The sequence below is a fragment of the Oncorhynchus nerka genome, linkage group LG27, assembly GCF_034236695.1.
Source record: "Oncorhynchus nerka isolate Pitt River linkage group LG27, Oner_Uvic_2.0, whole genome shotgun sequence".
NCBI lineage: Eukaryota > Metazoa > Chordata > Actinopteri > Salmoniformes > Salmonidae > Oncorhynchus > Oncorhynchus nerka.
In genome coordinates this window covers 56,375,419-56,390,607 of record NC_088422.1, presented here as the reverse complement: position 1 = coordinate 56,390,607, position 15,189 = coordinate 56,375,419, and the positions used below count along the sequence as shown (strand labels likewise).

The 15,189-nt window shown below is 42.5% G+C and overlaps 1 protein-coding gene across 1 annotated transcript in view; it reads right to left on the bottom strand.

Moving 5' to 3' along the window:
• The window catches only part of LOC115112510 (protein kinase C-binding protein NELL1-like), a 420,040-nt gene that overhangs the window by 35,241 nt on the left and 369,610 nt on the right, over nt 1–15,189 (bottom strand). Inside the window, exon 15 of the mRNA XM_065011794.1 lies at nt 7,241–7,336. Within this exon, the coding sequence (XP_064867866.1) occupies nt 7,241–7,336 (96 nt within the window). The remainder of the gene's footprint in view (nt 1–7,240; nt 7,337–15,189) is intronic.

Genomic DNA, 15,189 nt, shown 5'->3' with positions numbered 1-15,189 from the left:
CAGTGTTCTCCCTGTACACCAAGTCAGAACCGAAGGATAAATAAAGAGGGCATATAAGCAGACAATGAAAGCTCTTACAATATTTGATTATAACATTTCTCTTAATTAACCTCTTACGTCGACCCGACACGCATGCGTCCCATCTAGCCATCTGGAAATGCAAATGCGCTACGCTAAATGCTAATAGCACTTGTTAAAACTCAAACGTTCATTAAAACACACATGCAGGGTACTGAATTAAAGCTACACTCGTTGTGAATCCAGCCAACAAGTCAGATCTTTAAAATGCTTTTCGGCGAAAGCATGAGAAGCTATTATCTGATAGCATGCAACACCCCGAAATACCCGAAGGGGATGTAAAATAATTAGCATAGCCGGCGCTACACAAAACGCAGAAATAAAATATAAAACATTCATTACCTTTGACGATCTTCTTTGTTGGCACTCCTAGATGTCCCATAAACATCACTATTGGGTCTTTTTTTCGATTAAATCGGTCCATATATACCCTAAATATCGATCTATGAATAGTGTGTGATCCAGGAAAAAACAGCGTTTTAAAACGCAACGTCATTTTTTTAAATTAAAAAAGTTGACGATAAACTTTCACAAAACACTTCGAAATACTTTTGTAATCCAACTTTAGGTATTAGTAAACGTTAATAATCTATCAAATTGATCACGGGGCGATGTGTATTCAATAGCTCCACGTCTTGAAATCATGTTCAGAAATTTCTCATCCAAAACATCCTGTCGGAGACCGGAAGGAATGGGCTCTCTCTCACTCGTTTGACCAAGAAACAAAGGCCAGGCAAATGACAAGACTGGCGACATCGTGTGGAAGCTGTAGGATTTGCAATCTCAGCCCCATGTAATTTGGTTTCCCATAAACAATACATGCAAAGTGGCGCATTGATACTTTTTCCAGTTTTCAGTGATCAGTTTTTCTTGCACTTTTCGATGAAACGCAGGCTCTGTTATAGTCACAGAGTCATTTAACCAGTTTTAGAAACGTCAGAGTGTTTTCTATCCACACATACTAATCATATGCATATACTATATTCCTGGCATGAGTAGCAGGACGCTGAAATGTTGCGCGATTTTTAACAGAATGTTCGAAAAAGTAGGGGGTAGACTTAACAGGTTTTAAATAGGTTACAGGCTACATGTGCAACATCAAGTCAGAACAGTTTGGATGAAATTATCAGGGTGAGGCACATGAGCTGCTAACATCTTACTACACAACATACACTTAGTATTACTTTCGTAGCTACAGTATACATATCTCCCTGGCATATTACATCATTTATCCAGCAACATACAATACATTTTTGAACTCACCTTGTTGTGCTGTGCTCACTTGAACAGGAAGGTGGCACTGCGGTCCTTCGTGGGTCAATTTTGTCATCAAAGTCTGGCATTCTCTGGATTTATTGTGCTTTCAAAACAACTCGGAAAAAACTAGACGACTGCCATGAACAATCCGGCATACCACCACGAATTAAGTACCACGGTGTCCACTCATAGAAAAGGAGATGTAATGGTGTATTGCTTGAATGTCATGTGCCATTAACCTTGTCGCAAAGTTATTGCCTAGGTCAACCAAGATGCCAACCGAACGAGGTGGTCGGGAAACGCAGCCACCAAAAGGACAATTCGTGGCCACTTCTACATTGTGGTTCACATCTTGGGAAAACCGTCCAAGTTGAAACCACAAGGGGGGACTGTTTCGACGAAGAACCCATGAGGGGGGTGGAGTGGGTGATGGAGAAACAGAGATTCCTAAGTGCTAAGTTCGATCAGTCGATCACAAGACAAATTAACTGCTCCCACTTTACAATGCTGAATGGTCTGAGGAGATCAAGAGACGATTACAGACCATCTTTACCGACTCCCATGTTAAAAGGGTCAACACATTAGTGATGCTAGTCGGGCGGACGGGAGCGGGCAGCGACCGGTTGAAAACCGGTGGGTTTTGCTAGCGTTTAAGAGCAGTTGGAGGCCACAGAAGGAGTGTTGTATGGCATTGAAGCTCGTTTGGAGGTTAGTTAACGCAGTGTCCAAAAAAGGGCCAGATGTATACAGAATAGTGTCGTCTGTGTAGAGGTGGATCAGGAATTCACCCGCAGCAAGAGCGACATCGTTGATGTATACAGAGTAATTGCATACATAATAGTATCATCCGCATGTACATACAATTAAACATTTTTAACAGATTGTTCAATAGCATTTATATAAATAGTGAAAAGAACAGGTCCTAGTATCGATAATCCTTCAACAGATAATCATAAAACAGGTGTCAGAGCCCAGCCCATAGCATGATCAACAGTGTCAAGCGCCTTTGACAGGTCCACAAGAAGGCAGCACAATGGTTGCTGTGATAGTGCTGTGCCCTGTCCTAAACCTTATGGAGTGGTAGCACATAAACTGTTTTCCATTCGTTAGGAATACTTCCTGATAACAATGTTAGATTTAAGATATGGGTTACTCAGCCAGAAAATGAGGGGGCATTACACTTGAGCAGACCCGGCTTAAATTGCATCAGCCCCTGTGGATTTATTGGTATCTATAGCAATTAAGGCATTAACCTCTTACCTCTACCTGGGACGCTTGCGTCCCAACTAGAGCTCTGGAAATGCAAATGCGCTACGCTAAATGCTAATAGTATTAGTTAAAACTCAAAAGTTCATTAAAATACACATGCAGGGTATCAAATTAAAGCTACACTCGTTGTGAATCCAGGCAACAAGTCAGATTTTTAAAATGCTTTTCGGCGACAGCATGAGAAGCTATTATCTGATAGCATGCACCAATACACTACAACAGAAAAGCACAGCAGGGGACGTAAACAAAATAATTAGCATTTCGGCGTTACACAAACCGCACAATAAAATAGAAAACAGTCATTACCTTTCACCATCTTCTTTGTTGGCACTCCTAGATGTCCCATAAACACTATTGGGTCTTTATTTAGATTAAATCGGGCCATATAAAGCCAAGATATCGTTATATGTAGACTGTGTGATAAACGAAAAAAACAGCGATTTCACAACGTAACGTCATTTTTTAAAATTCAAAAAGTAGACGATAAACTTTCACAAAACACTTCGAAATACGTTTGTAATGCTACTTTAGGTATTAGTAAACGTTAATAAGCGATAAAAATCATCCGTAGGCGATGTACATATCTTTAGCTGTCGTCTTGGAAAAAATTTCAGGAGAGAGCTCTTCCGGAATGATCTGGGCGGAGACCGGAGGTACGTCGTGCCCCTCTTTCGGTTCAACCAAGAATCAAAGAGGATTAAATTCACAAGATACTCGACTACATGGGGATGCTGTGGGAGTTGAATGCTCGGTCTTATCTAATTCGGCTCACTGTTAACAATTGCTGGAAGTGGCGCAAGGATATTTATTTCCATTTTCTGTGATCAGGTTTTCCTGCGCTTTCCGATGTAACGCACGTTATGTAATAGCCACAGTCGTGATTTAACCAGTTTTAAAAACGTCCGAGGGTTTCCTATACACACATTCTAACCATATGAACGTACTATATTCCTGGCATGAGTAGCAGGGCGCTGAAATGTTGCGCGATTTTTAACAAAATGTTCAAAAAAGTAGAGGGTAGGAGCAACTAGTTAAGGACTTATTTGTCTGTGAATTGCCGAAATGCAAAAACCTCAATACCATTTTCCGAGTCAATCTGCAAAATTCCCAAATCGGCGTTTAGACATCAATTAGAGAAGGGTTAGGCGCTCTTTCAAAAAGTTAGCCAAGTGTAAATGAACTGGATCAATGATGTCATTTTTGTCCTTAATCGGGCCAGAAGCTGAATTGATTTGTTGGGGGAGAGAGGAGGAAGTGCAACCCTTACAGTTTTCCAGAATTTAGCCGGGTTCCCATTAAAATCAGAAAGAGTGGTTACATAATAATCTGATTAAGCCTTTCTGATCAGCCTTCTACATTGATTCTTCAGATTGTCAATCCAGGCCTAAGCCTGTGTTCCTGGCCTTGACCCAGGCAACATTTCCCTGATGAATGAGTTAGGATGATTCAGGAATGAACCAGGCATTGGATCTACCTTTAACTCTCCAGGGTTTTAAGGGGGCATCATTATCTACAACAGTATTGAAGGGATTTGCAAAAAAGCTAGACATTTGCAAAAAAGCTTCAAGCTAAATCAGAGTCAGGGATAGTTGAGATACAATCAAGGTCACTAAAATAAAGATCATGTACAAAAAGCAATTCGTTCCAGTCATTGGCAGCAGAGAACTGGAAGGAAAGGCAGTCAAAGAAGGTGTTGGCATTGGGGATGACTAGTGAAATATACCTGCTGGAGCGCATGCTACGGGTGGGTGTTGCTATGGTGACCAGTGAGCTGAGATAAGGCGGAGCTTTACCTAGCAAAGATATAGATGACCTGGAGCCAGTGGGTTTGGCGGTGAATATGTTGCGAGGACAAGACAACGAGAGCATACAGGTCGCAATGGTGGGTAGTATATGGGGCTTTAGTGACAAAAAAAATCAATTTTGCTGAGTAGAGTGTTGGAGGCTATTTTGTAAATGACATCGCCGAAGTCAAGGATCAGCAGGAGGGTATGTTCAGCAGCATGAGTGAAGGAGGCTTTGTTGCGAAATAGGAAACCGATTCTAGATTTGATTTTGGATTGGAGATGCTTAATATGAGTCTGGAAGGAGAGTTTACAGTCAAGCCAGACACCTAGGTATTTATAGTTGTCCACATATTCTAATTCAGAACCGTCCAGAGTAGTGATGCTAGGCAGGCGGGCGCTGGCAGCGATCGGTTGAAGAGCATACATTTAGTTTTACTTGCATTTAAGAGCAGTTGGAGGCCACGGAAGGAGTGTTGTATGGCATCTTAACTCGTTTGGTTTGTTAACACAGTGTCCCAAAGAAGGGCTGATGTATACAGTATGGTGTTGTGGATCAAATAATCACCCGCAGCAAGAGTGAGGCTTAGATTTATGCATTTTCACATCTCTGACACCGATAACTGGGTTATGGTCAAAAATCCAGTGGGAAAACCAAACTAGCAACATACTGTATTTATCTGGAGTATTTGTCAAAATCAATCAGGGTAGATGGATGGATCTTTAGGATTCGGCCGTGTAGGCTAAGTTATCAGCTGAGACAGGTTCATTTCATGGCAAATATCTTTCAGCGTATCAAACACTGGCATCCTCCAATCAATATTAAAATCACTCTTAAATAATAGTTCAGATTTACCATATTTAGATAGTGATTGAGATACATTTTTAAGAGCAAATAAGGGAGCAGATGGAGGGCGATACACCCCTTTTAGTGTCAGCTGGTTAATATGACCACATTAAGAACGAGACAATCAAGCTGCTTAAGGACAGACCAAGCTTTAACTTCCTGACTGATGTCTTGAGATGTTGCTTCAATATATCAAAAATAATTTTCGTCCCTCATGATGCCATCTATTTTGTGAAGTGCAGCAGTCCCTCCTGCTGCAAAGCACCCCACAACATGATGCTGCCACCCTGTGCTTCACGGTTGGGATGGTGTTCTTCGGCTTGCAAGCCTCCCCCTTTTTCCTCCAAACATAACGATGGTCATTATGGCCAAACAGTTCTATTTTTGTTTCATCAGACCAGAGGAAAATTCTCCAAAAAGTACGATCTTTGTCCCCATGTGCAGTTGCAAACTGTAATCTGTTTTTTTTATGGCGGTTTTGGAGCAGTGGTTTCTTTCTTGCTGAGTGGCCTTTCAGGTTATGTTGATATAGGACTCGTTTTACTGTGGATATAGATACTTTTGTACCTGTTTCCTCCAGCATCTTCACAATGTCCTTTGGTGTAGTTCTGGGATTGATTTGCACTTTTCGCACCAAAGTACGTTAATCTCTAGGAGACAGAACGTATCTCCCTCCTGAGCGGTATGACGGCTGCGTGGTCCCATGGTGTTTATACTTGCATACTATTGTTTGTACAGATGAACGTGGTACCTTCAGCCATTTGGAAATTGCTCCCTGCACGTAATACACAGTTGCTGGTCGGAGCATATCTCCAGAGCCACTGACCTGGAGGAGCACGTACTAATCCTGCTGTAGAATTTATTTTGGCCAGCAGGTGAAACGAATGACTGAAGTGAACGAGTCGCTCTGAAAAAATGAATCATGAATCATGACTCTCGAGTCAGTAAAAAGAGTCGTTCAAAAACGACGGCAGTGAATGCAGGTTGCAGGTGATTAAAAGTTCAAATAGTTTGATATCCTGACTCCAATATGAACTACACATCACTTTGCAAGCCAGCATAATGTGACTTGCAGGCTTGATGTGGCTTGTTCAAGACTACTTTGCTAGGGTGTAACTAAGCCCTTAAAGAAAGGCCTTTTGATATACACTGAGTGTAAAAAGCATTAGGAACACATTTCCATGACATACTGACCAGGTGAATCCATGATCTCTTATTGATGTCATTTGTTAAATCCAATCAATGTAGATGAAGGGGAGGAGACAGGTTAAAGAATGATTTTTAAGCCTTTAGACAATTGAGATGGATTGTGTATCTGTGCCATTCAGAGGGTGAATGGGCAAGACAAACGATTTAAGTGCCCTTGAAAAGGGTATGGTTGTAGGTGCCAGGTGCACAGTTCGGTACGTCAAGAACAGCACCGCCCTATGGGACTCCCGATCACGGCCGGTTGTGATACAGCCCGGGATCAAACCAGGGTCTGTAGTGACGCCACTAGCACTGAGATGCAGTGCCTTAGACCACTGCGACAGTAGGGAAGCAATGGAGTCAACATGAGCCAGCATCCCTGAGGAATGCTTTCGACACCTTGTAGAGTCCATGTCCCAACACATTTAGACTGTTCTGATGGCAAAAGGGGGTGCAAATCAATATTAGGAAGGTGTTCCTAATATTTTGTACAGTGTGTATGTAATGTATTGTCATATAGAGTTTAAAGATAACAATCACTTTGAAAACCATACAAAAACTATGTCTCTGTTGCTAACAAATGGTAACTACAATTCACAATAAATGCAAGGTACTCTGGGAAATATGCAAATAAGGTAGACTCAATTCTTAAGTTGAATTCCATGTTCACTCAACCTAAAATTCAAAGTTGAGTGAACATACAGGTTCAGCTATATGGCCACATGTTGAGCAAACTCACAAACCTATTGCAGCTGGTTGCCTTATAATTGTATGTTCAATCAACATATATTTTTACAGTGTGCTACTACAGTCATACCTGTCTCACAGTGGAGTCCTGTGAAGCCTGAGGGGCAGACGCAGGTGTTGGGCGACACACAGGTACCTCCGCTTCTACACCCCTCCTCACAGAATGCTGGAGAGAAAGAGAGAGAGAAAGTAGAGAGAGAGAGATAGAGAAAGAAGCAGGGAAAGCAAGAGAGAGAGAGAGAGAAGCACCAGCATCAGGCTACTGAAAGACAGGATGGCTCTGTTAGAGGAATGAGTTACTGAGCTAAAGGAGCAGCATCCCAGCTACATCACCTCTAGCCCAGACACAGAGCTTCTACAGGACCAGATCAAGCAGTGCAGGACCCAACTGAAGAACTCTGTCCAGGAGTTGAGAGAGAGCCTTACCACAGCACTTGAGGTAAAAGCCACCATGAGGAGAGAGCTAGTGCAGGTAAAGGAGGAGATGTCAAAGGAGTTATCTGTCAATAAGAGGGGGCTGCAGCACAGACAACAGACTATAGAGACTCCTAGAGAGAAGCTGCAGCCCCTCACCACCCCCCACACCGACCGCCCTTTACCCACACCCCCAGTCAGCAAGAGGCTCACATGGGGACACTTAGTACAGAGAGAAGCTCTCTAGCCCCCCCCCATGACACACCCCTCCTTGTACACAGCACCTTTGTACCCCAGCCCCACACCGTAAACCCACTACTCTGGTAAAACCCACTGAGGTGGCCATCCTCATTGACTCAAATGGGACATTCATCCAAGAGGATAAACATTTCCCCCACTACAAGGTGTCCAAAATATGGTGGCCAGAAATGCAGGATGACTTTGGCATACCAGGCCACATTATTATTCACACCGGCACAAACAACCTGCGAGAGGAGCAGGAGAGAGTAGGCAGCTTGGTCAACAGAGTAGCAGAGAGGGCCTCTGAGTAGTTCCCTAACTCCCACATCACCATCTCCTCTGCTGCAAAGACTTTCATCACCGTACCATTCAAAAAGTCAATGCTGACATCACTGGAGGGTGTCGCTTACTCACAAACGTGCAAATTCCTCACCACCCAATAATCACCCCAGAGCACCTCCACAACCACTCCCACCTGAGGAAGCAGACAGTAGGGATGTTTGCCATGTCTCTAAAGGACGTAGCACTTGGTAGACCACACACCATACCGCACTAGACAGAGGACCACCCAGAGACCCCTACCCGACCAATGCACTACCAAAGAGCCCCAGGCCCACTCAACACACCACCAGACCCAGAGCACCCCACAGGCCCCACCCACCACCGGAGCATCACCACCTCCATCGACGCAGCCAGACTGGAGCAGGCCCAGCTTACTACCCCACACCAGACCACCACCTCTACAAGACCAGAGAGGCAGCCCCCGGCTCAGACCTGGCCCCCATCCCCTCCACAGGGCCAACAGCAGGACCAGCGCAGCTATGCGGAGGCCTTCAGAGGACAGGAGAACTCTGTAGGATTGAGTGAGATTAAACAGCTCCACTAATACATCTGCACTAAACGCACGCATGCACGCACACATCTATTGTACTAAAAGTTTACTTGTTCAATGAATTAAAAAAATGTAACAATGGATAACAGCAAACATTTGTTGTATCTCACTCTTAACTTAGTAGTTACTGTATTTCTGCTATTCCTTCTTTTTGCAACATGAAAATCACTATCAGTTAGCATGTGGAACATTCATGGCATGAACTCAACCTTTGGACTGGAGTTTAAAAAACAATTTAATGATGTTGAATTAATCATTCTGCAGGAGACATGGTGTAAGGCAGACATAGTCACTCACTGTTCCACAGGCTACAGAGAGGTAATTGTGCCGTTACAGAAACACAGCTCTGTCAATAGAAGCAGAGACTCTGGAGTGTTGATCATTTGGTACAAATCTGAACTACAAAATCAAATTGATCCCCTCAAAATGTATAATTATCACATTTGGTTAAAACTGAAAACTGAAATTGTACTTGTTATATGTGTTCCTTTGTGCAATATATAACCCCCTCAGAATCTCCATATTACTCAGAGGAGATATTCCACACCTTTGTGGAAGAGACATGCCATTTCCAGGCCCAGGGAAATATGCTCATCTGTTGTGACACAAATGCGCGCACAGGAACACTACCTGTCCTAACGACCACACGAGGGAACAGCTTTATTACAGGCCATACTGTTTCTAACTGTCTTAATCTGTCCCATAAAAACAACAGTGAAAGCACCATCAACAAAAACGTTTGTTGCAGCTCTGTCGAAGCAGTAAAAAACATCAACAATATATTCAGGCTAACGGCAAAAAGCACAACTGCAATTGATAAAACTTTTTTTTTTTAAGACCACAGATGATAACTGGTTTGATGCCGATTGTAAAATTATGAGGAAAAAACTTAGAACACTATCAAACCAAAAGCAGAGACCCAAATAAGGGTGAATTACGCATTAATTACTGTTAACTTAACTCTATAAACGTACAGTCAGAAGCAAAAAAGCACAGTACAACAGCAAGCAGCTGAGACTAATTGAGAAGACCATAAACACAAACAACTTCTGGCCAAATGTTTAAAAATAAATAAATTGAAACTAGAGTTATTAGAGATTTAAAAAATGGTGACATATGAAGAGCCCATGTTAAAACACTCTACAACACTGTTCAAACTGATGCAAACGCAGAACAATGCCAAATTCATGAGAGGTTGAATGGCTTACAAAAAGCTATAAAGGACCATCAAAATCCATTGGACTCTCCAATTACGGACCTGATGGCATCCTAAATGAGATGCTCAAATTCCCCAGTGCAACATTTCAATTGGCTATATTAAAACTTTCATTTGATCCTGAGTGTAGGTTATTTCCCTGATATCTGGAATCAACTACTCATAACCCCAAACTTTAAGAACAGAGACAAATTTGACCCTAACAATTACAGTGGAGAAAAGTTTGACAGTGTGCAGGTCTCAATTTCTTTCAGTAAGTTTAATTAATGACAGGATTTGAAGGATGAGTCTAAATGGGGGAAAAACCTCTCCATGGTGTTGTGTGTGTACACGTACCCACCCACCCACACACACACACACACACACACTACACAGACACACAGGCCCCCTCACACAGGCCCCCTCACCATCCATTCGCTGACATAATGATCACCCCGGTTTCGTTATAAAAGCATTCTAAATACACAAACTGATACATCAGTGCAATAAACAACCACTCAGCACCGTGCCAAAACCCATTAGTGCTGCTCATTTGACTGGATCCCCTTAGAAAGAAGAGACTCATTAAGAGCCTGATTGTACTAATACACCTCGCAGTTAAGAATGAATTACACTTATATTGACTCAGTGTATCTACTTGTCTAATTATCATTTTACTGCAATCAGCATAAAGGGGGTGTAAGGGAGAGATTCCCTCCCCCACAGCCGCTCCAGTGACCTCCAGCTCAACCATTCCACTGCCTACCTGAGCCTGTTGCTGATTCGATACTTTTGGAGACACGCTTATATACACAGCTTTGCTATTTGACTTTCGATTAGAGTCCTAGATTGCTTTCCAGCACCGGGTGGTGTAGGAACCGACTGAATCATCACGGCTCCTTGATAACTGGCCCGTTCATGCTTGTTGAGCGACCAATGGAAATTCCTGTAGTTCCTCCAAATCCACCAAACAAATAACAGCATTACGATTCCATCCTAGGAAATGGAATTGACTTAATTAGTGCTGGGATGACTGTTGCACATCCCTTTAATGTGCTGTATTAAGAGATTGTCAGCTCTCTTCCTTATGATCCTTAACTCTAATTGGAAGCATAAATTAGGGGGACAGACGGAGAGAGGAAAGCTAAGCTCGACTGACTCGCTCTGTTCAAACACAAATGAATGTCGGAGGACAGTAGGGAGAGCACGGTCACATTTAATAGAGTGGTCCCGGATACATTATCATAAATACATTCATCAGTAGTAACGGAGGCGTGTCAGCAGTCATTTACATCAGTGGTATAAAGTACTTAACTAAAAATACTACTTAACTAGTTTTTTGGAGTATCTGTACTTTGCCATTTATATTTTTGACAACTTTTACTTCACTATAGAAAATATTGCACTCCATTAATTTTCCCTGACAACCAAAAGTAATTGTTAAATTTTCAATGCTTAGCAGGACCAGAAAATTGTGAAATACACACACTTATCAAGAGAACACATGGTCATCCCTACTGCCTATGGTCTGGCGGACTCACTAAACACAAATGCATCTTTTGGAAATAATGTCTTAGTGTTGGACTGTGCCCCTGGCTATCCGTAAAAACAAAAAAGAATGGTGGCGTTCGCATTTAAATCATTTATCATTTTACTTCTACATTTGATACTTAAGTATATTTTAGCAATTACATTTGATACTTAAGTATATGTAAAACCAAATAATTTTACATAATTAGTATTTTATTGGGTGACTTTCACTTTTACTTGAGTAACTTTCTATTAAAAAAGGTATCTATACTTTTACTCAAGTACGACAGTTGGGTACTTTTTCACTGATTTAGATAATGGACGTTAAGTTCTCTTTACTCTTAGCCTACATGCTGTGGTGGTTGACACCTCATTAGTGGTGGTGGCAGGAGACCACTAACAAATTCTGCAAAGGGTCTGAATACCTACAGCACCAGTCAAAAGTTTGGACACACCTACTCATTCAAGGGTTTTTCTTTATTTTACTATTTTCTACATTGTAGAATAATAGTGAAGACATCAACACATATGGAGTCATGTAGTAACAAAAAAGTGTTAAACAATATATTCTATATTTGAGATTCTTTAAATAGCCACCCTTTGCCTTGATGCCTTGGCATTCTCTCAAACAGCTTCACCTGGAATGCTTTTCCAACAGTCTTGCAGGAGTTCCCACATTTGCTGAGCACTTGTTGGTTGCTTTTCCTTCACTCTGCGGTCCAACTCATCCCAAACCATCTCAATTGGGTTGAGGTTGTGTGATTGTGGAGGCCAGGTCTGATGCAGCACTCCATCACTCTCTTTCTTAGTCAAATTGCACTAACACAGCCTGGAGGTGCCCTGTATTACCAAAAGGGGTTCTATCAGTTGCTTCATACAGTCAGTGCCTAGTGAAAGTCTATACATCCCTTGCACAGTTTTCCCATTTCTCTGCCTTAAAATATTATCTTAAAAGGGATTACATTAGATTTTTTTCTTACTGACTTACACAACCTACTTCCACATGTTCAAAGTGAAAGAAAAAGTATAGAACATTGTACATTTACATTTGAGTCATTTACCCGACACTCTTATCCAATGAGAATTACAGGAGTAATTAGGGTTAAGTACCTTGCTCGAGGGCACATTGACAGCATTTTCACCTAGTCGGCTCGGGGATTAAAACCAGCAACCTTTCAAACCAGCAACCCAACGCTCTTAACCGTTAGGCTACCTGCCGCCCAGAACATCAACAACTCCCCAGTGCTTGGAAGGCAACCACGGTGCATTGTTTATTTAAAACGGGGAGATCTGATCCTTGTGGTTATAGGCCAATATCCTTGTGGTTATAGGCCAATTTCTATCTTGCCCTGTTCCTCAAAAGTGTTGTAAAAACTTGTCAATCAACTGACTGACATGAAGTCTCTTTGGTATGCAATCTGGTTTCTGCTCAGGTTATGGATGTGTCACTGCAACCTTAAAAGGTACTAAGTTACAGTGAAGCAGAATGACATTCTAGACAATTCTGTCCTTCAAACTTTGTGTCAACAGTTTGGGGAAGGCCCTTTCCTTGTTCAGCATGACAATGCCCCCGTGCACAAAGCAAGATCCATACAGAAATGGTTTGTTGAGATCAGTGTGGAAGAACTTGACTGGCCTGCACAGAGCCCTGATCTCAACCCAATCGAACACCTTTGGGATGAATTGGAACGCTGACTGCGAGCCAGGCCTAATCGCCCAGCATCAGTGCCCAACCTCCCTAATGCCCTTGTTGCTGGATGGAAGCAAGTCCCCGCAGCAATGTTACAACATTTTGTAAAAAGCCTTCCCAGGAGAGCGGAGGCTGTTATACAGTAGCAGCAAAGGGGGGACCAACTCCATATTAATGCCCATGTAGTGTATTTGATTTTGAATTTTAAGACCCCTTGAAGTATCAAAAGAAAATGCACTATGTAAAAATTAGATTTGGCCTTACTGCTATTAGCTCATACAAACGCATTGAATAACAAACTCACCCCCCCCAAAAAAGACTGAAAAGATTTGGCACGGGTCCCGAGATCCTCAAAAAGTTCTACAGCTGCACCACCGAGAGTATCCTGAATGGTTACTGCTCGGCATCATGCTTACGGCCCAGTATATCACTGGGGCCAAGCTTCCTGCCATCCAGGACCAATATACTTGGCAGAAGAAGGCAGAAAGAATTGTCAAAGACTCCAGTCACCCAAGTCATAGACTATTCTCTCTGCTACCACAAGGAATGTGGAGCACCAAGTCTAGGACCAAAAGCCTCCTTAACATCTTCTAGCCCCAAGCCATAAGACTGCTGAATAATTAATTAAATGGCCAACTGGAGTATTTACATTGACCCCCCCCACTCGCTGTTTATTATCAATGCATAGTCACTTTACCCCTACCTACAAATTACCTCGACTAACCTGTACCCCCATACATTGACTCGGTATCGGTATCCCCTGTATATAGCCTCATTGTCGTTATTGTTATTTTGTGTTACTTTTAATATTATTTTCCACTTTAGTTTATTTAGTAAATATTTTCTTAATTATATGTCTCGAACTGCATTGTTGTTTAAGGGTTTGTATGTAAGCATTTCACGGTAAGGTCTACACCGGGAACATTTATATATTTAACCCTATTTACATGTATTCATTTTTTTTTTAACCGGGCGAGTTTCAAATTAGTCTTGTGAGGCCTGTGGGCATTCTAGAGCAAAAAACAACTGACATCTATGTATTCGTGAGAGTGTCATCTTTCCATTGAGGGGCCATAATAGGCCAAACTGTTAAGACGCTACAGACGATTTTGTGAGTAAACTGATTTCTGGGTTGTCTCATGGACAAACACCGCTCTAACTCTGTCACCTTTCACCACAAATGGGGAAGTGCGACATATCTCTAGCTTAAACTGAAAGCATTATATGGGGATTTCTTTATATCCTAATTAGATTTCTGGGGGGGGGCGCAGACTTCGACCTTAGGGGTTAACCCTGTTCTGAGTACCTCCAAAACAAAGGTCATGTGGTTCGGTAAGAAGAATGGCCCTCTCCCCACCGATGTGATTACCACCTCTGAGGGTTTAGAGCTTGGGATAGTCACCTCAAAAACCCAGCAAAAAAAGTGACGTCCTCTCACTGTCAACTGCATTTATTTTCCGCAAACTTAACATGTGTACATATCTGTATAAACATAACAAGTTTCAACAACTGAGACATAAACGGAACAAGTTCCACAGACATGTGACTAACAGAAATTTAATAATGTGTCCCTAAACAAAGGGGGGGGGGCGGTCAAAATCAAAAGTAACAGTCAGTATCTGCAATCAACAGTTGCATTAAATACTGCAGTGCATCTCCTCCTCATGGACTGCACCAGATTTGCCCCACTCTTCCACCAAGGCACAAGCAAGTTCCCAGACATTTCTGGGGGGAATGGCCCTAGCCCTCCCCTCTGATCCAACAGGCCCCAGACGTACTCAATGGGATTGAGATCTGGGCTCTTCGCTGGCCATGGCAGAACACTGACATTCCTGTCTGGTAGGAAATCACGCACAGAACGAGCAGTATGGCTGGTGGCATTGTCATGCTGAATGGTCATGTCAAGATGAGCCTGCAGGAAGGGCACCACATGAGGGAGGAGGATGTCTTCCCTGTAACGCACAGCGTTGATATTGCCTGCAATGACAACAAGCTCAGTCCGATAATGGAGTGACACACCGCCCCAGACCACGATGGACCCTCCACCTCCAAATCGAT